The sequence below is a fragment of the Taudactylus pleione genome, unplaced genomic scaffold, assembly GCF_031769625.1.
Source record: "Taudactylus pleione unplaced genomic scaffold, aTauple2 ptg000407l, whole genome shotgun sequence".
Classification (NCBI taxonomy): Eukaryota; Metazoa; Chordata; class Amphibia; order Anura; family Myobatrachidae; genus Taudactylus; species Taudactylus pleione.
In genome coordinates, this window is record NW_028284809.1 from 2826589 (window position 1) to 2849197 (window position 22609).

The 22609-nt window shown below is 46.4% G+C and overlaps 1 protein-coding gene across 1 annotated transcript in view; it reads left to right on the top strand.

Annotated features, from left to right (window-relative positions):
* The window catches only part of LOC148506373 (uncharacterized), an 89014-nt gene that overhangs the window by 15606 nt on the left and 50799 nt on the right, over nucleotides 1-22609 (top strand). The window contains exons 3-6 of the mRNA XM_088446916.1: nucleotides 4323-4622; nucleotides 7461-7760; nucleotides 12937-13041; nucleotides 19400-19474. Of these exons, the coding sequence (XP_088303042.1) occupies nucleotides 4323-4622; nucleotides 7461-7760; nucleotides 12937-13041; nucleotides 19400-19474 (780 nt within the window). The remainder of the gene's footprint in view (nucleotides 1-4322; nucleotides 4623-7460; nucleotides 7761-12936; nucleotides 13042-19399; nucleotides 19475-22609) is intronic.

Here is a 22609-nt window from a genome sequence, read left to right on the forward strand (position 1 = left end):
ATCGGGATGCCGGGTGCAGGTCTCCCGGCGTCGGTAAAATGACAGGCGTCTAGAATTAGGGCTGTACATCACTGTCGGATCACAGGCACACCGCCATGAGCTTTATCAGCCAGTTGTAATGTGCAGCGCTACTGATCCTGATGTTACTCTGGTGTCCGCAGAGACCCCAGTGAGCGCTGCTGCTCGAGTCCTTCCGTCCTCACCGTCCTCTCAGGGCTCCCTGTAACCGACGTAACTGTCTTACTCCGGCCCCTACAGCTGGTTCCACCAGCTTCTGTGTCATGTGACCTGCTGCTGACACACCGCATATTACCTGCACCAGTACATATAGGTATACGGGTAACTGCCCCCAGACTCTGGTCGGCATCAATTTATCAGTCAGTTACAATATAGTTTATATTAATTAGTCTATGCCACATATGCAGAGCACGCTGTATTTACATATTCTATATACAGTATTTACATGTAGGACACAACATGTGCGAGTACACCAAGGTCTGGGGTAGCACACATGTGACACATGTGAGGGTTCTAAGCCTGGGATCAATTCCCTAATATATCTCACCCAAATTCATCTGACAATTCTAGCCCTTGTATGTCTGATTAATATCTCACCCTAATATGTCTGATTAATATCTCACCCTAATATGTCTGACGTATATCTAACCCTAATGTAAGGGGGGGTTAATCTAGACTAGAAAAAGCTAATTCCACCAGCACTTCATAAAGGATCAGCAAAAGAGACATAGGGGTAAATTTACTAAGATTCGATTTGGTCCCGATTTGTCCCGTTTTTCAACTCTGATAGGACCGATCAAAAACTGCCATTTTTTTCACGTAAAAAAATTGGGAATTATTTTTAGGGTTAATTTTATGATTAAAATTGACGTGGGGTCCCCCCCCCAAAAGCCTAGCCAGCCCCGGACTTGTCAGCCAGACCTGGTTCCAAAAATTACGGGGAACAAAATGAGTAGGGTTCCACCGTAACCCTACTGCAGGGTCAGTCCTGGTTTTAATTATAGGAAGAAAAACAATGCGTAGGGGTCCCCCTATAACTAAAACCAGCCCGGACCATTTTTAGCTGGGGAATGATGCAACAGCCGGGGGAGCCTTTTCACCGGGCCCCCCAGCTGTACCATCAGTCCTGAACACTAGTCAGCCCGGGCCAGGGATCCTTGGGGAGTTTGGGACCCCTCCAATAAAGGGGTCCCCCTCTCCAGGGCACCCCTAGCCTAGGCTGATAGCCCGGGTCTATCCCCACCGCCCCTGGGCGGTGGGTGGCGGGTTGATAGTGTATATGGTGTGTAAAAAAATAGAAGTATCAACATTGTCTTTACAGTTGAACTGCAGGTTCCAGCAAACCTCCCCCGCATGCTGGTACTTGGAGAACCACAAGTACCAGCATGCGAGACATTAATGGTCCGCTGGTACCTGTAGTTCACCTGTAAAGAAATGTGTAAAAAACACAAAACACACACACCGTGAAAGTACAGTTTTATTACACACATTCACACACATACTCGCCTACATTACCAGGAGTGGTCCCCTTGTCCAAAGTAGGCAAAAAAAGTCTTCTTAAAACAAAAAAACGAAAATCCCGATCCACGCAACTGATACCAACCAGGATTCCCGATTTGCAAAAAAGTGATATTATCACCTGAAAATGCAAATCGGGACCAACACGAATCTTAGTAAATTTACCCCAAAAGCTCAACCCAATTACAGTAGGTGCGGGTTCCCTCGTGGTGTGAGTAATGGCGGCTGTACACTGCATTTTTGGTACCTCTGGACTATGGTACCTCTCTCTATTTTTTTCGATGTTTTTTGTTTTACACAATGTGAATACATTTGTTTTCTTTATATTTACCCACTGCAGTGGTTCAATATACAGTACATACAATATTTATTTGTTTATGAACATCACCCCCTAATATGTCTGACTTATACCTCACTCTAATATGTCTGACTTATACCTCCCCCTAATATGACTTATACCTCACCCTAATGTCTCACTTTTACCTCACCCTAATATGTCTGACTTATACCTCCCCCTAATATGACTTATACCTCACCCTAATATGTCTGACTTTTACCTCACCCTAATATGTCTAACTTAGACCTCACCCCAATATGTCTAATTTATACCTCACCTTAATATGTCTGACATATACCTCACCCTAATATGTCTAACTTAGACCTCACCCCAATATGTCTAACTTATACCTCACCTTAATATGTCTGACATATACCTCCCCCTAATATGACTTATACCTCACCCTAATATGTCTGACTTTTACCTCACCCTAATATGTCTAACTTATACCTCACCCTAATATGTCTAACTTATACCTCGCCTTAATATGTCTGACATATACCTCACCCTAATATGTCTGTCTTATACCTCACCCTAATATGTCTGACTTATACCTCCCCCTAATATGTCTTATACCTCACCCTAATATGTCTGACTTATACCTCACCCTAATATGTCTGACTTATACCTCACCCCAATATATCTGACTTATACGTCCCCCTAATATGTCTTATACCTCACCCTAATATGTCTGACTTATACCTCCCCCTAATATGTCTTATACCTCACCCTAATATGTCTGACTTATACCTCCCCCTAATATGTCTTATACCTCACCCTAATATGTCTGACTTATACCTCACCCTAATATGTCTGACTTATACCTCACCCCAATATGTCTGACTTATACCTCCCCCTAATATGACTTATACCTCACCCTAATATGTCTGACTTATACCTCACCTTAATATTTCTGACTTATACCTCACCCTAATATGTCTGACTTATACCTCACCCTAATATGTCTGACTTATACCTCACCCTAATATGTCTGACTTATACCTCACCTTAATATGTCTGACATATACCTCACCCTAATATGTCTGTCTTATACCTCACCCTAATATGTCTGACTTATACCTCACCCCAATATGTCTGACTTATACGTCCCCCTAATATGTCTTATACCTCACCCTAATATGTCTGACTTGTACCTCCCCCTAATATGTCTTATACCTCATTATAATATGTCTGACTTATACCTCCCCCTAATATGTCTTATACCTCACCCTAATATGTCTGACTTATACCTCACCCTAATATGTCTGACTTATACCTCACCCCAATATGTCTGACTTATACCTCCCCCTAATATGTCTGACTTATACCTCACCCTAATATGACTTATACCTCACCCTAATATGTCTGACTTATACCTCACCTTAATATTTCTGACTTATACCTCACCCTAATATGTCTGACTTATACCTCACCCTAATATGCCTGACTTAAACCTCACCCTAATATGTCTGACTTATACCTCACCCTAATATGACTTATACCTCACCCTAATATGTCTGACTTATACCTCACCTTAATATTTCTGACTTATACCTCACCCTAATATGTCTGACTTATACCTCACCCTAATATTTCTGACTTATACCTCACCCTAATATGTCTGACTTATACCTCACCCTAATATGTCTGACTTATACCTCACCCTAATATGTCTGACTTATACCTCACCCTAATATGACTTATACCTCACCCTAATATGTCTGACTTATACCTCACCTTAATATTTCTGACTTATACCTCACCCTAATATGTCTGACTTATACCTCACCCTAATATGTCTGACTTATACCTCATCCTAATATGTCTGACTTATACCTCACCCTAATATGTCTTATACCTCACCCTAATATGTCATGCCGATGGTTACGCTGATGTGTGACGTCACACGGATATGAGAAGGCAGCAGTTGGCGTCCCTATGCCAGGGTAAGCTTTGGAAACATTAGCATATCGTGGCAGGTGCGTTCTGTGCAATTGCATTAGCGTCCATCTCTGCATCAGGCCCTCAGATCGCAGATGCAGGCAGGAGACATCTATTTCCTACAGACACCTCCGCTGCATTTGCATTTTAGTGGGATAATATTGCAAAGCCGCTTCCTATCACATGTGCAATACCGTCCATCACTGAGGCCCTATATCCTAAGGGTGCTCCATGCAGCGGCTCTACAGGCAATCCAAACGCAGGTGTCACAGGGCAGCAACAGTGCGGCTCCTAGGAACTGCGCCCTGGGCTGTGCCACCGCTCGTCCACCCCTAGTTACAGCTCGCTCATACCTTCCACCGCCAATTCTCCATCCTTATACTGTATATACACTACAGTATATAAAGCAATAAATTACTGAAATGAGGGAAAATATATATACCTTGTCTGTATGATTATTATGACTGAGTGCCAGTATATACAACATGTCTATTCTGCTCTGTTACAGCTTCTCCAAAGATCGGAATCATCAGTAAGGTCATTGTGATAAATAAGGAGAGCGTCCTCCGTAGCTCCATCACTAGGTTCTTCCCAGAGAATATTGACATTACATGGCTCAGGGAGACTGAGATACTGAATAGGTTCTCGATGGGCAAAACTCTGAGAAACCTCGATGGGACGTTCAGTGTGAACAGCTCAGTAACGATAACACCCACTGAGGAGGACAGAGACCGGATCTTCTCATGTAGAGTCCAACATCAGCCTCTGCAGGAACCTCTCCAGGAAGACTTCCAGCTGGTGTATGGAGGTAACTGTACTAATAATATCTCTGTACACATGGGAATATTAGGATGTTCCCGATTCTTTTATCTGATGTCTCTTACTCAGGAGAGATCTCAACCAACAGGAGACCCCAATAAGAACACATATAACAGGGGTGCTGCTGTTATTGGGGCTGAAAGAGACAGTAAATGGGAAGGTCACAGAGGGGTACATAAGGTGTAGGGGGAAACACACATGGGGTAATAACTAAAATTCATAATAATACACCACTAGCTTTGATGAAAGTTATATAAAATTAGCCTGGGGAATTAAGCCTGTGCTGTACATGTCCATGTTTATTTTAGCTTAGATACGGATCAAACAGTATATAAGACCCAAAAACAGGCACATTCACACATAAATAGAGGCATGGACTCAGACAATGGGAATGTGCCATAAGCAGTTCATATAAATGGCCACTTACAGTATAACTGTAGGAGGAAGCACACAGTGATCCTGTATGTACACATGGCATATAACTGTAGGAGGAAGCACACAATGATCCTGTATGTACACATGGCATATAACTGTAGGAGGAAGCATGCAGTGATCATCATGTTTGTGCACATGGCATATAACTGTAGGAGGAAGCACGCAGTGATCATGTATGTGCACATGGCATATAACTGTAGGAGGAAACATGCAGTGATCATCATGTTTGTGCACATGGCATATAACTGTAGGAGGAAGCACGCAGTGAGCCTGTATGTGCACATGGCATATAACTGTAGGAGGAAGCACGCAGTGACCATGTATGTGCACATGGCATATAACTGTAGGAGGAAGCATGCAGTGATCATCATGTTTGTGCACATGGCATATAACTGTAGGAGGAAGCACGCAGTGATCATGTTTGTGCACATGGCATATAACTGTAGGAGGAAACATGCAGTGATCATCATGTTTGTGCACATGGCATATAACTGTAGGAGGAAGCACGCAGTGAGCCTGTATGTGCACATGGCATATAACTGTAGGAGGAACCACGCAGTGAGCCTGTATGTGCACATGGCATATAACCATAGCATGAAGCAAATAATAGTAGTAACAATTAATAAAGTATATAAGATCCAAAAACAGGCACAGTCACACATAAATAGAGGCATGGACTCAGTCAATGGGAATGTGCCATAAGCAGCTCACATAAACGCCCACTTACAGTATAACTGTAGGAGGAAGCACACAGTGATCATGTTTGTTCACATGGCATATAACTGTAGGAGGAAGCACGCAGTGATCATGTCTGTGCACATGGCATATAACTGTAGGAGGAAGCACGCAGTGATCATCATGTTTGTGCACATGGCATATAACTGTAGGAGGAAGCACGCTGTGATCATCATGTTTGTGCACATGGCATATAACTGTAGGAGGAAGCACGCAGTGATCATCATGTTTGTTCACATGGCATATAACTGTAGGAGGAAGCACACAGTGAGCCTTTCTGTGCACATGGCATATAACTGTAGGAGGAAGCACGCAGTGAGCCTGTATGTGCACATGGCATATAACTGTAGGAGGAAGCACGCAGTGAGCCTGTATGTGCACATGGCATATAACTGTAGGAGGAAGCACGCAGTGAGCCTGTATGTGCACATGGCATATAACTGTAGGAGGAAGCACACAGTGAGCCTGTATGTGCACATGGCATATAACTGTAGGAGGAAGCACGCAGTGAGCCTGTATGTGTACATGGCATATAACCATAGCATGAAGCAAATAATAGTAGTAACAATTAATAAAGATGATCTGCATCTTTATGAAAATGTCGCAAATGATTCTCAGCCACTGAGACACTGGCAGCAGCCATATTCCATCGCGGCACGTTCCAAGACACCGTCGGCCGTAACATAGAGATTGCATGTAGAATTTCGCCGTCGGAACATGGCGTCCTGTGCTAGTGCAGTTGTATCTTTAGATGCAGTCGAGAACCACAACATGCCCGCGTCTGGCTAGCCACCCCCCGTTACTTCCCAGGAACGCGCACTGAATGTCAGTCTCTCTGCATGCAATTCCAATCTGCATCTCTGGGCTTGATCCAGAGATGTGCGCTATTCCCATGTTCACGCAATTGATTGATTATCGCCCATCTGTGTCAGAGTTGCACTGCGCATGCGTTAAGGTGCATTACCGTAGTCGCTCTCAGAGACTTTTCATTCGCAGAGGGACTGACAGTTAGGGGCCATTTAGAGGAGGTAAAAAAACGCAGGCGTGTCCCATGCGCAAACTAAAATCATTGGGCCTGATTCAGAGCCGCTCGCGAGCGCACAGTGCTCGCAAGCGGCTCAATGTTTGGCCACTGCACATGCGCAGCATCCGGCGTGTGCATGCGCGAGCCCCGCCGAGCGTCTGCAGTTCAGTCGCTATGGGGCTCGCTACAAGACGGGCGGCAGTCGATGGTGAGTGACAGCTCGCCCCGTTTTGTGGGCGGGTAGGGTGGGTGGCTGCACAAACGCAGGCATTCCCTTAGGAACGCCTGGCGTTTGTGGGAGGACCTACTGACATCACTAGTGATGTTAGTAGTGGACTTCCTGCTCTATTAGAGCCGGAAGTCCACTCGGCCTTGCGGCAGCCTATACCCTACCACAGGGTCTTGTCACAAGCCCGATGGTCGCGATAATCGCGATGGTCTCCAGGCCGCTCGCACAAGCGAATGGCAGGAGAAAAAAAAAAACGTTCACAGACCCTGCGAGCTGCTTGCGGCAGCGAGCGGGTCTGAATCAGGGCCATTGTCCGCTTGTGTGCGACAGCATCACTACGAGCACCTCTGAACCAGGTGCAGTGTGTGATATCTGGATAACACATTTGCTCTGATCTGTTACAGCTCCTCCCCGGATTATAATCACTCGTAATCTGAATGTTATAAACAAAGAGAGTGTCCTGCTCAGCTCCATCACCGGGTTCTTCCCTGAGGACATTGACATTACATGGCTCAGGGATGGAGAGACACTGAGTGGGGTCACAGTGGATAAACTTCAGAGTAACCCGGATGGGACGTTCAGTGTGGGCAGCTCGGTAATGATAACACCCACTGAGGAGGACAGAGAGCGGAACTTCTCATGCAGAGTCCAACATCAGTCTCTGCGGGAACCTCTCCAGAGAGACTTCCAGCTGGTGTATGAAGGTAATAATAATATTAGTGTCCTCTATACATGGATTTATACAGTCAATACTTTTGTGCAATAAACTGGGTATAATCCGCCTCCTACAACACCTCAATGAAGGAAACACCAACTTCACAAACTATACAGAAAATAAAATGAGATGTAGGTGGAAGGAATGGCGCTATTACCTCAGATGGATTGAAATAAAACAAAATGATCCAAATCAAGGAGAATAGATACAAATTTATTCAAAACAACATAAATATAAAGGTTACTAAAAACAGCATCTCACCCTTAGTAAGGGCTAGGGTTGGCCTAATTCAAAAACAAAGCAAATCAGTAAGGGCTGCGGGGGGCTTATTGCAAACAAAGCAAATCAAGAGGACCCAGGCTATGCAGCTCGGCACCACCGCAGAGAGTACAGGATGTCCTGGCTCGCTGATGGTCAAGGATGTCCCTGTAACATGTGGTCCATAACGCGTTTCAAATTGAATTGAAAACTTCTTCAGATGTGCACAGCATGCTGCTCCAATTGTAGTGATATCTATACCCCAAAAATACTTTCATTGGACATACACAAGTGGCATTCAAAACAGATTTTCGTGGTCATTCAGACTGGAAATGACGTTTGTGGTCCATGTGGTGTAAACTTCCAGTGATACGGGTACTATACCCGAATATCACCTCCAGTCACCGCAGGTCCGGGGAGTGGTGTCAGAGGTAACCAAAACGCTCACCTCCCAAATCCGCGTCCGGAAGTGACGCGGGCACTATACCCAAACATCAACTTCGGCCATTGCTTGTCCTAGAAGCGGCGTCTGGCACATTCAAGACGCCCACTTCCTGCATCTGCAGCCATTTTACCGGAAGGGACACATGTGTGTCACCAAACTCCAACTTCCGGAAATCATGTGTGTGGTACACTGCGAGATCACATCTGGTCTATAATCAAATTACACATAATATATTTAAATATAAATCATATACATAGATAAAAAATATTACATAAAGTGACTAAGGGCATAGTAATTTTTTGCACAATCCATTCAAATAGAAATAAATCCACTTTATAAAAATATGATAAAATTATATTTAACATATATATATATAATATGTAAGCAATAAGCCTAACAAATACAATAAAACCACATATACAGTAAATACAAGAAATAAAATGGTTCCCATGAATCTTTCTGAAGTACAGTTCAACCATAATTTTTAGGCAATGAATCAAGTGGGTTTCTTCCTATCGACAAAACTATACCGTACTTCGTATTCCGGTAAAGTCCATACCTCAAATTCGATAGGAGTACTCCCCAATAGAGGAAATTCGATCCCCATTGTTGTCAAAGTGCGGGTCATTGAGAAAAAAAGAAAAAAAAAAGAATATGGGGCCTATTCATCAACACTAAATTAACGTTTTTAAAGACATTTTCCTTAAATAACATTATTTTAGTATTCATGAAGCCACTTAGCACAGGAGATATCACTGATATCTCCTTGCTAAGTATCCCTGCGTTAATTTCTACACTCCCCATGCATTAGTATGGGGATATGGAATTTATGGTACAGGTTGAGTCTCCCATATCCAAAATGCTTGGGACCAGGGGTATTTTGGATAACGGAATATTCCGTATTTTGGAATATTTGCATATAATAATGAAATATCTTGGGAATGGGACCCCAATATACACACAGAATGCATTTATGTGTTATATACACCTTATACACACAGCCTGCAGGTAATTTTATACAATATTTTCAATAATTTTGTGGCTCAAGCAAAGTTTGGGTACATCCATGAAATTCATTTATGTTTCATATACACCTTATACACACAGCCTGAAGGTAATTTTATACAATATTTTTAATAATTTGTGCCTTAGACAAAGTTTGTGTACATTGAACCATCAAAAATCAAAGGTTTCATTATCTGTCATGCCAAAATTATTCCGTATTTCGGAATATTTCGTATTTCGGAATATTTGGATATGGGAGACTCAACCTGTATTCATCAAATTCCGAAAATTATGTATTTTCGGAATTTGATGGAGGTACTATCCGCCACTGTGGCGAATAGCAGGTGAAACTTACATGCTTCCAGCTGGACAGGTCCCCCGGCATCTCCCTCCGGCGCTCTGGTGTGTCCTCTGGCTCCGGAGGCTGGTCGGACACTGTGTTCTCCCAGCAGAGCACAATAAAGATTAGAGAAAAAAATATATTTTTTATTTTTTTCTCTAATCTGTACTGTGGAGTGCTGGGAGACCATGTGACAGACCAGCAGGACGGAGCCGGAGGCTGCTGTGCGGACAGGTAAGTGCTGAAGGGGGGGGGGGGGGAGGTGAGCGGGGGGGAGGGGGGGCAGGTGAGCGGAGGGGGGGGACACAAACTTACCGCATGTGTAGGTAGTGCTGCGCATGCGCTGGGTTAACTAATGTAACAGCGCATGCACAGCACCGTTTCCAGCTGCGGTAAGTTAGTGTAGAGAGGGATAACTATCTATTTCCTGAAAAGCTGTCATCGCAAAAATGACAGCTTTTCGGAATAGATAGTTATAGGGAGGAGGAATGATGAATTCCTCCGGTAATTAGGTAGAACTCCATGCCAGTTCTAAACCTAATTACCTCCAGGGAAAGTTTAGTAATGATGAATAGGCCCCTATGTATCCAGAATTAGTGATATATCACACAAATTATATCAGAATCATGGAGAAATACATTAATAAAAGTATACCATTTCAGTTCAAAGTCTAAATTTAGACCACTTGGTGCTAATGTACATACAGTATCCATATCATCTCACACTGCGTCAACTTCTATTCTAGGTCTCTAGTTCTCCAATTTTTTTTTAATACATCGGATACCCAGAAATATTTGAAAAAAAATGTTCACACTTATCATGCTGTTTAGCAAAGTGGTGTGAAGCAGAATGTGTTGAAACTTGAAAGGCCTTTTCTTATATTATAAATGTGTTCAGACATTCTTACAGTATCTTTACATTTATTGAGGTCTTTCCTGCATAAACCATACCACACATGCATTCTAATAGGTAAACAACGTTTCTGGAATTACAGTGATAAAGGGTCTATTTACTAAGCCGTGTTAGGAGACAAAGTAAAAAGATATAAGGTACCAGCCAATCAGCTCCTAACTGACATGTCACAGGCTGTGTCTGAAAAATGACAGTTGGGAGCTGATTGGCTGGCACCTTATCTCCTTTTACTTTGTCTCCTAACACTGCTTAGTAAATAGACCGCAAAATCATTAAGTTTATATTCTATTCCATTAATATTAAACGCTGTTGTTTCTCCTCTTTTCCTTGGAAAGCAGTGATTCTGTACATAAAGCAGTCCCAGCATCCATGAAAGCCTCGCGTTCTATTACTTGTGATGGTTTTCTCCATCAGTTCAGTTCTCAGCGGCCTTGGTAGTAAATAGTGAATGATAGGCTGATAAAATGTATTGTGTTTTACTGTAGGTGTCCTGAGGGACAAGTGTCACTGTACCATTGACTAACACTGCTCTGCTCTTTGGGTCAAATTAAAGTAGGAAAAGCTAATTAAAAAATATTGTCATCAGGGCTGAGTGCTTGATTCAGACCCACTCACTAGGCTGCGTTCGCTCGCAGCTGGACGATTTCCGCTATCTGCGCATGCGTATAAGACGCAGTGAGCTTGCGCGAACCAGTCATTGCGATCAGGAAACGACCGTATGATAAGGTCAGACTGCTCGCAAGATTGAGTGACAGGAACGAGCCGTTTGTGGGTGGTGACAGGGGATGGGAGAGGTAAACGGGGGAGTGGTGGTGTGAACACAGGCGTGCCTGTGCGTTCTAACGGCGTTTCCAGGGCGTGCATAATTAACATGGAGCGTCATTGTACACGTCACCTGGCTGTGTTTCACACTGCAGCGATTGCAGTGCTTGAGGCAAGGTATGGTCAACCACAAGTGCTGCGTGCGATGCCGATGGTACTCGATGTTACGGATATTGCATACACTTCCTGGAGATGACGGGTTATACAAAGGTAAGTGGGCGTCATAAGACCGGCTTGCGATTGCACTGCCGTCGCTCGCTAAGACATAGTGGGCGTACTAATGTCTTACCGTGCGATCGCAGCCTTTACATATATTAGCAGCTGACGGCTGTGTGCGAACGCATCTAGCGAGCGGGTCTAAATCTGAATTTGGGAGCAAAGCAAAAAAGAGCAAGTAGCCCCTGGGCAAACCATCGCTGCACTGCAGGGGAGCATATACATTTATTGTGTTGCATGCAGGGTAAATACTGTCTGTCTATAGTGCCCTCGAATACAGGGATGAATCGCCAGGTCTCCAGAACCTTCAAATACAAAAAGACTTCTCTCTGCCCACTACCTCTCTCTGCCCACTACCTCTGGCCGCAGCTACAGTGGCATATCGGGCAGTGAGAGGAAGCAGAGACCCTGATTCAGAGCCGGACGCACTGAAAGAGCGCTCGCTCTGAATTAGGGCGGGGTTTTTTTGTGCGGCCTCCTGGCCGCTCGCATAGCTGTGGGTGACCACCCACAGCTATAGAGAGCGCCACGATGATGGTCGCGATGGTCAAGACCATCGCGACCATCAGGCTTGCGACAAGACCCTTGTGGTAGGGTCTCGTGGCCGCAAGCCCCAGGGAGATTTCGGCTTTAACAGAGCAGGAATCTCTACACTGACATCACTAGTGATGTCAGTGGGACCGCCCCCAAACGGCAGGCGTTCTCATGGGAACGCCTCCGTTTGGGCAGCCACACCCCCGGCCAGCCCACCAAAGGGGGCGAGCTGTCACTCAACATCGACAGCTCGCCCCCTTTGGTGCGAGACCCGGAGCGACGGATTGCCTGTCGCTAGCCGGGTCTCGCGCATGCGCACGACGGAGCCGGCTCCGTCGTGCGCATGCGCTGTGGGCCACCATCGACCCGGTTGCGAGCGCTCAGCGCTCGCGATCGGGTCTGAATCAGGCCCAGTGTCCGCTCTATCACCGCACGATTTGACACTGTGCTGCTATACAGGTGCAGCTAGTGGCAGTGGGGGCGGTAAGTAGTAACCCCCCCCTCGGTGCCCCTGATTACGGTAGGCAGATTCTATTTGCACATTAATTTTCAGTATGATTACAAAGTTGCTCTCACATGTACTGTACGTGATACAGAGTATAACGTTTTTATCTACCTTGTTTATTTCAACAGATGTAAAGGAAACGGTTGGACTAGCAATCCCTGTGGGGGTTCTATCTGTTTTTTTATTACTTGCTGTAGGTGTTTTAATAACTCATTACTACTGCAAGAAACAAAGTAAGTACTTTATATAAATTCTCACTCGTTTTCTAAGGTTTTACATAGTTATTATAAAAATATATAGTAATTGAGAGAAGAGATATTTAGATTTAATTGTCTAATTCCGTTGTCTGGCTATGCACAAATTTATGCATTAAGGGCCTGATTCAGACCCACTCATGAGCGGCTGTCCGCTCGCAAGTGGGTCGATGTTGTGCACTGCGCATGCGCACGACGGCGGGAGCTCCGTCGTGCGCATGCGCCAGACGCGACGAGCGAAGGACTTTCCTTCGCTCGTTGTGTCTGATCAAAGGGGGCGTGCAGTCGAAGTTGATTGACAGCACGCCCCCTTTGGTGGGCATGCCGGGGGCGTGCCTCCCTGACGGGGCCGTTCCCAAGGGAACGCCTACCGTCAGAAGCCGGCCCACTGACATCACTAGTGAGCCAAAATCACTCCGGGCGTTGTGGTTGAAAACCTCAACCGCAGGCTCCGGCTCGCAGTGGCGATGGTCGCAATGGTCAGGACCATCGCGGCCATCAAACTGCACGCTCGTATAGGCTGTGGGTGGTGACCCACAGCTATACGAGCGTCCAGGAGGACGCTCCATAATTATGGAGGGCGGCCCTCATTCAGAGCGTGCGCTCTGCTCAGAGCGTACGGCTCTGAATGAGGGCCTAAGATCTTAGATCCTATTCTATTGAAGCAACTATTTAATTAGTGAATTGATTACCTCTCTGACATTTCTATTGAGTCCTTTTATCGCATGTTGAACACTCTTTGCGCTGTCCAGACTCCTGGCTACTTAGCATTACTTATACCCCTTTTCCACCTAAATTCCGGGTCTGAGCCGGAGTTGGAACATGGGCCCTCATTCAGAGCCGTACGCTCTGAGCAGAGCGCACGCTCTGAATGAGGGCCGCCCTCCATAATTCTGGAGCGTCCTCCTGGACGCTCGTATAGCTGTGGGTCACCACCCACAGCCTATACGAGCGTGCAGGTTGATTGCCGCGATGGTCGTGACCATCGCGACCATCGAAACTGCGTGCCGGAGCCTGCGGTTGAGGTTTTCAACCACAACGCCCGGAGTGATTTTGGCTCTATCAGAGCCAAAATCACTCCCACTGACATCACTAGTGATGTCAGTGGGCCGGCTTCTGACGGTAGGCATTCCCTTGGGAACACCCCCGTCAGGGAGGCACGCCCCCGGCACGCCCACCAAAGGGGGCGTGCTGTCAATCAACATCGACAGCACGCCCCCTTTGATCAGACACAACGAGCGAAGGAAAGTCCTTCGCTCGTCGCATCTGGCGCATGCGCACGACGGAGCTCCCGCCGTCGTGCGCATGTGCAGTGCACAACATCGACCCACTTGCGAGCGGACAGCCGCTCGCGAGTGGGTCTGAATCAGGCCCTTAGATCCTATTCTATTGAAGCAACTATTTAATTAGTGAATTGATTCCCTCCTGACATTTCTATTTAGTCCTTTTATCGCATGTTGAATACTCTTTGCGCTGTCCAGACTCCTGGCTACTTAGCATTACTAATACCCCTTTTCCACCTAAATTCCGGGTCTGAGCCGGAGTTGGAACAAAGTTCCTATCCGGATCAGACCCGGAATTTTGCCGGCGCCGACTCGGGATATTCCCGATTCAGCGCCGCTCACACCGCAGTCGGGTCTGCATAGACCCGGCTTTTGCGGAGTGAAAGTGGTCGCTTGGAGATGATGTCATCTCCAAGCGCCACTGAAGCCGGACCAATCGGCCGCTAGCAGCGCACTCCAGGTCATCGTGACCCGGAATGCGCTGTTCTCACAGCAGGGTTTCACGGGCTACCCCTGTGTTAAACCCTGCTAGTTACCTGGGTTGGATTGCCGGGTCACTCGACCCGGCGATCCAACTCTCTGCCCTTTTACACCAGGGAGCTGCCCGGGTTAACCCTTCAAAAACCCGGGTTTTAGCTCCGGTGTAAAAGGGGTATGAAAAGGAAAAGATTGGAAATTATGGAGAACACGTTATTCTTATACTTTGGTGAATCTGTACCAATAACATTGGGATGGGGCTCTGGTATATAAAACGCAAAACAAAATGTTGCTAATTTCACTAATATAAAGGAAATTGGTCAAGGAGGGAATGGCCTCGCATGTAAAGAAGAAAAACAAATGTATCAGCAAATGACACGTCTATAACCTTATGTGTTTTAGGGGTCTAGTTATTAAGCAGTGTTAGGAGACAGAGTGAAAAGTGATAAGGAAGTGATAAGGTGCCAGCCAATCAGCTCCTAACTGCCATCTCGCAGGCTGTGTTTGAAAAATGACAGTTGGGAGCTGATTGGCTGGCACCTTATCACTTTTCACTCTGTCTCCTAACACTGCTTAGTAAATAGACCCCTAAGGGGTCTATGTATCAAGCAGTGAAAAGTGTGGAGAAGTGGACCAGTGGAGAAGTTGCCCATAGCAACCAATCAGCATTTATCAAGTACAGTCTATAAAATAATAGATTGGAGCTGATTGGTTGCTATGGGCAACTTCACCACTGGTCCACATCTCCACGCTTTTCACTGCTTGATATATAGGCCCCTATGTGGATTCCATAGGCAAACGCAGGGGGGGTTTCCGTCTGCCTGGAAACTCCCCTCCCCAGCCCACACCATGACCACAAATATAAATAGTAATATAATAGAATGTTACTAGCGCTGCATGTTCTTCTCAGTATCATAAATGAAATAAATAGCACCACCTGTGGATCTTTTAACATGTATCAGCCAGTAATAAATACACCTGAGCACCAATTAGGGGATTTGGAAAACATGCACTGTTAGGAATGCACTGCTATAGAGCTCAATATGTACATATATATCCAGGGCAGTGCTAGGTTCTTCTGCTGCTCCCCCAGACTCCCGGACTTGTGGTTCTCACATCTAAAATAAAAACATTCAGCTCAGGCAGGATGGCCCTACTGCCGCATTTAATGGCTTCTGTGATCACTGGTCCTGTATATACTAGAATTATGACACACAATACATTTTGTATGATGCATATTAAAGCTGGATAAGTGGTAATTACACCCTCTTCATGGACTGACCACACTCACTCTAAAATCCAGCATTTGGAAACCCCTCCCTCTAGAAATCCTACGTTTGCCACAGGATTCTGCACCATTATCAGGGCACACTTACTCCAGCCATCACCATTATCAGCGCACACTTACACCAGCCATCACCATTATCAGCACACAATTACACCGGCCATCCCCATTATCAGGGCACACTTACTCCGGCCATCACCATTATCAGAGCACACTTACACCGGCCATCAACATTATCAGCGCACACTTACACCAGCCATCAACATTATCAGCGCACACTTACACCAGCCATCAACATTATCAGCGCACACTTACACCAGCCATCAACATTATCAGCACACACTTACACCAGCCATCACCGTTATCAGCGCACACTTACTCCGGCCATCCCCATTATCAGCGCACACTTACACCGGCCATCAACATTATCAGCGTACACTTACACCGGTCATCACCGTTATCAGCGCACACTTACTCCGGCCATCCCCATTATCAGCGCACACTTACTCCGGCCATCACCATTATCAGCGCACACTTACACCGGCCATCAACATTATCAGCGCACACTTACACCAGCCATCAACATTATCAGCGCACACTTACACCGGCCATCACCATTATCAGCGCACACTTACACCAGCCATCAACATTATCAGTGCGCACTTACACCGGCCATCAACATTATCAGCGCACACTTACACCGGCCGCCACCATTATCAGCGCACACTTACACCAGCCATCACCATTATCAGCGCACACTTACACCAGCCATCACCATTATCAGGGCACACTTACACCACCCATCAACATTATCAGCGCACACTTACACCAGCCATCAACATTATCAGCGCACACTTACACCAGCCATCAACATTATCAGCGCACACTTACACCGGCCATCAACATTATCAGCGCACACTTACACCGGCCATCACCGTTATCAGCGCACACTTACTCCGGCCATCCCCATTATAAGCGCACACTTTCACCGGCCATCACCATTATCAGAGCACACTTACTCCGGCCATCCCCATTATCAGGGCACACTTACTCCGGCCATCACCATTATCAGAGCACACTTACACCAGCCATCAACATTATCAGCGCACACTTACTCCGGCCATCCCCATTATCAGCACACACTGACACCGGCCATCAACATTATCAGCGCACACTTACACCAGCCATCAACATTATCAGCGCACACTTACACCAGCCATCAACATTATCAGCACACACTTACACCAGCCATCACCGTTATCAGCGCACACTTACTCCGGCCATCCCCATTATCAGCGCACACTTACACCGGCCATCAACATTATCAGCGCACACTTACACCGGCCACCACCATTATCAGCGCACACTTACACCAGCCATCACCATTATCAGCACACACTTACACCAGCCATCACCATTATCAGGGCACACTTACACCACCCATCAACATTATCAGCGCACACTTACACCGGCCATCAACATTATCAGCGCACACTTACACCGGCCATCACCGTTATCAGCGCACACTTACTCCGGCCATCCCCATTATCAGCGCACACTTTCACCGGCCATCACCATTATCAGAGCACACTTACTCCGGCCATCACCATTATCAGAGCACACTTACTCCGGCCATCCCCATTATCAGGGCACACTTACACCGGCCATCACCGTTATCAGTGCACACTTACTCCGGCCATCCCCATTATTAGCGCACACTTTCACCGGCCATCACCATTATCAGAGCACACTTACTCCGGCCATCCCCATTATCAGCGCACACTTACACCGGCCATCACCATTATCAGAGCACATTTACACCGGCCTTCACCATTATCAGCGCACACTTTCACCGGCCATCACCATTATCAGCGCACACTTACACCAGCCATCACCATTATCAGTGCCCACTTATACCGGCCACCACCATTATCAACGCACACTTACACCAGCCATCACCGTTATCAGCGTGTACTTACACCAGCCATCACCGTTATCAGCGTGTACTTACACCGGCCATCACCATTATCAGCGCACACTTACACCGGCCATCACCATTATCAGCGCACACTTACACCAGCCATCACCATCATCAGCGCACACTTACACCAGCCATCGCCATTATCAGTGCACACTTACACCAGCCATCACCATTATCAGCGCACACTTATACCGGCCACCACCATTATCAGCGCACACTTACACCAGCCATCACCGTTATCAGCGTGTACTTACACCAGCCATCACCGTTATCAGCGTGTACTTACACCGGCCATCACCATTATCAGCGCACACTTACACCAGCCATCACCATTATCAGTGCACACTTACACCAGCCATCACCATATCAGCGCACACTTACACCGGCCACCACCATTATCAGCGCACACTTACATCAGCTATCACCATTATCAGCGCACACTTTCACCGGCCATCACCATTATCAGCGCACACTTACACCAGCCATCACCATTATCAGTGCACACTTACACCAGCCATCACCATTATCAGCGCACACTTACACCGGCCACCACCATTATCAGCACACACTTACACCAGCCATCACCGTTATCAGCGTGTACTTACACCAGCCATCACCGTTATCAGCGTGTACTTACACCGGCCATCACCATTATCAGCGCACACTTACACCAGCCATCACCATTATCAGTGCACACTTACTCCAGCCATCACCATTATCAGTGCACACTTACACCAGCCATCACCATTATCAGTGCACACTTACACCGGCCATCACCATTATCAGCGCACTTACACCGGCCATCACCATTATCAGCGCACACTTACACCGGCCATCAACATTATCAGCGCACACTTACTCCGGCCATCCCCATTATCAGCACACACTTACACCGGCCATCACCATTATCAGCGCACACTTACACCGGCCATCACCATTATCAGCGTTCACTTACACCGGCCATCACAATTATCAGCGCACACTCATCTCTGCAGAGCCCTCGTCACACCCTCACTAAAATTATTTGAAGGATGAACACCCCTTTGCCGCTCAGTTGCGGAGCATTGCGCAGTGTGAAAATCGCAAGAGCCGCCCGCAATACAGACTTGCTGTCGCTCAGCGCCAGCCCCTATGTACCTGCTAGAGAACAAATGAGCCAGCACTTGGCCGCACTGCGTCTGTATTATCCATGGTACAAGCTGCCTTTCTAATATAAACACAGTTTGTGGATATAAAAAAATAAAGTTATTGTCAGCAATAGAAATATGAGGCCATGGTCCAGATTCTCATCAAAGCTTCTCTGGATTGCAGAAAAACTAAAAGAAAACTCAGAGATGGAAGAGATGGAAGATTTTTTACATGACAGCTCCCACCACAAGAATGAAGGTAAAGATAGGAATCCAATAACCATCACTAAATAAGCAACTGCCAAACCTAGATACTGGGCTAACTGCAGTGTAGTGATACTCTGTCGTGTAAGGAGAGATTGGGATGCATAGAAAAACAAGACAAGCAGAGCTACCAATCAGATTCTAGCTATCATTTATCTAGCAGATTCTATAAAATGCTAACTAAAATCTGATTGGTTGCTATGAGAAACACCTCAGCAACACCTTTTTAAAAGGTTTGATAAATCTCCCCCTTAGTGGTGATTGGTTGAAGCAGGTGACACCTGACCACTTCAACCAAGCAGAGGCCAAAAGTCATGCACCCTGGAAACTGACAGGTATTTTGTATATTTAGACACTTATTTATAAAAGAATATTTGAGGGAGTCCCCCAAAAACAATCACAGATTGAATTGCCGACTGTATCTAAATCCGTAATGTGAAGTATTCTCCATATAGCGTTAACCATTGTAGCCTATGGGCTAAACATCACAACAGTTACCAACATAGGGATCCTTAGGATCCTTCCCAGCATGCTTCACTCAGCAGACCGCACATGTGCAGTAGTGCGTGTGCGCCCAACTCCCGAAGGAGAAGTGAAGTGATCTCATTAGTGATCACATCACTTCTAACGCATCCCAGGGCGGGTGTTTTTCAGTGATCATTAATTTCGGAATCAACCCACGGTTCAAATTCCGATGCCGGAAGTCAGAACGCTTAAGGTCCCGAAAGGGGTGGTCCCTAGCCCTCTCCCCCCCCCTAACCCTCCCTCTTTGGTGCCTAACCCTAACCTCCCTCCCTAGCAGGGCCGGCTCTAGCTGTGTGCGACCAGTGCGGTCGCACATGGGCGCCACCCGTAGAGGGCAGCACCCCTCCCCAGCATTCCGATTTCAGCCGAAGTGGCCCGCGGGTGGTCAAGTCGGGAGGTTGGGGACCCCCTCCGCCACAGCTGTGCGGCGGTGCCGGACCTCCAGAGTGTGAATGGAAGCCGCTCGCATTCACTGACGGGAGAATGCTGGGGGAAGCCCAGCCAGTGATGGAATGCTGGGCTTTACCCCCAGCCTGACGTTATTTGGAGGCGCCCCCTGTGTGCCAACGTCACACAGGGGGCGTGGCCTATGGTAATTAGGCCACTCCCCCAAATTCGGTTGCGTGATGTTAGGGCGCCTTCTGAAGGGCCGGCACAGGGTTCTCCGAACCCTGGAGACGGCCCTGCCCCCTAGTGCCTAACCCTAACCTCCCCTAACCACACCCTAAACCTAACCCTCCCATCCCAAACTGCGATACCTACCGGGGTCCGGACATTCTGGATTTCAGAGTTGCATTTTGCCGGGCGTCGGGATACCGGCATCAGGGCACCAAAAAAGTTTGGTTATGGCTCTGATATTGTGGCCCTTCATAGTTTTTTGGAATTACCTCTACAAACAGCAAGTTGGGGATGAACATACTGACTGTGGGATGGCTGGACAGTACCCTGATATCTGCACTGTCCAGCGAAATCAGGAACGTTGGGAGTTATACTTATAATATCCTAAAATTGATAGAGAAGAATGTATAAATGCACATTCTATACACTAATAAGACACTTGCCAGGATTCCTGTGGTCTCTGGGCACACTGTTGGCTCCTTTTAAAACAAATGAACCAATTACGTAATTTGGTAACTTTACAAAAAAGTTGAATATCTAGATGAACATGAAAAGCCGAATTTATAAAACATCACCGGTGTAATCTAGATTATACAGTTTAAACATTTAATTCACAATTTTAATTTGGTGATTTTCATCGATTTTTGCCTATTGAACAAAAATACGTTTTTACTATAGCCACTAATCAGCCTCTCGCTGCCATTTATCTATCTCTCTCATACGTCTCTCCTCCAAACTGGTGGCCAAACAGGGCCCATGTCCAGCCACTTACAGCTCAGCAGACACGAGGACGAATTATGTATACAATGGCTATAGGACACATTGGCTCCACAACACAAGGAGGTCTGATCCTGTTACTCTTCTCAGGGCCTCCATGCTGTCCAGTTGGCTGTCATTGCTGGATGTCTTGGTTCCTTATCCGATATTAGCCCCTGCATTTAACGCCATCTAAAGATGTCATTAGCCGCTGTAGCCTAAACCCTCCGAAACCCTCCCCCAGCAATGGCTGCCGCACATGTGAAGCCCCGAAAGCTCTCCGGCACATCACAGGGAGGAGCTCCTTTCAGAGCCCCTATCCCTACATGTCGGATAATACAGCCTGGCGCTATGATCATGGGCGGTACTGGCGTGCCCAGATTGCATTGTAATATGCGATCATTAATAAATGGGAGCCATAGAGCGATAGGAAAAAGACAATTTGTTTGTGGATAAAGGATATTAAAAACAAGGCTGCGTGCTGTCTTTATTCATAAATATACAAAAAAAATCTCTAATCATGTGTCTCATTTAATAGGCAAATCTGCAGCCATACTTAGTGTACAATGTAACAATTTACCTGTCACTCATTCTAAGGTTATAATTAAGTTGTTACGTTCAGTATAATCGGCAGCTATTCCATCAATCACACTCAAATCCCGATACAGTTGTTACAAGATCACATATAAATACTCAGCACTTGTAGTACTTAGACCCCTATTTAGTAATGATCGCTATTGCAATGCGACCTGGACATTACATTACCGCCCATGATCACATTGCAATATGCAATCATAGCGCCTGGATGTATCATCCGGCACATGCAGGGACACAGGCACCGAAAGGAGTCCGTTCCTGCGATGTCCCCAGAGAGCTGCCGGCCAGTGCCGGGACTGGTGGCCATTGCCGGGGGAGGGTTCCGGGGGAACTCTCTCCCAGCTAAGTATGCGGTGTGTAGCCCATAGGCTACTGTGGCTAACGCCATCTTCAGATGGCGTTAGCTGCATGGGCCTATATCGGGAATCCATTTGCATTCCGGATATTGGTAAATCTGGCAGAATCTCCGATACCTGCTGCAAACCCTTCTTAATACATCTGGTGGACACTTAATATTTGAGGTAAACCCCCGAAAACGGGTATTTTGGGGGATTTTACCTGAAATATTCATTGATAAATGGGCCCCTTAGTGTGAAGGCTTGAGAAAGCTAACCTAAGCGAAATTCACATCGGC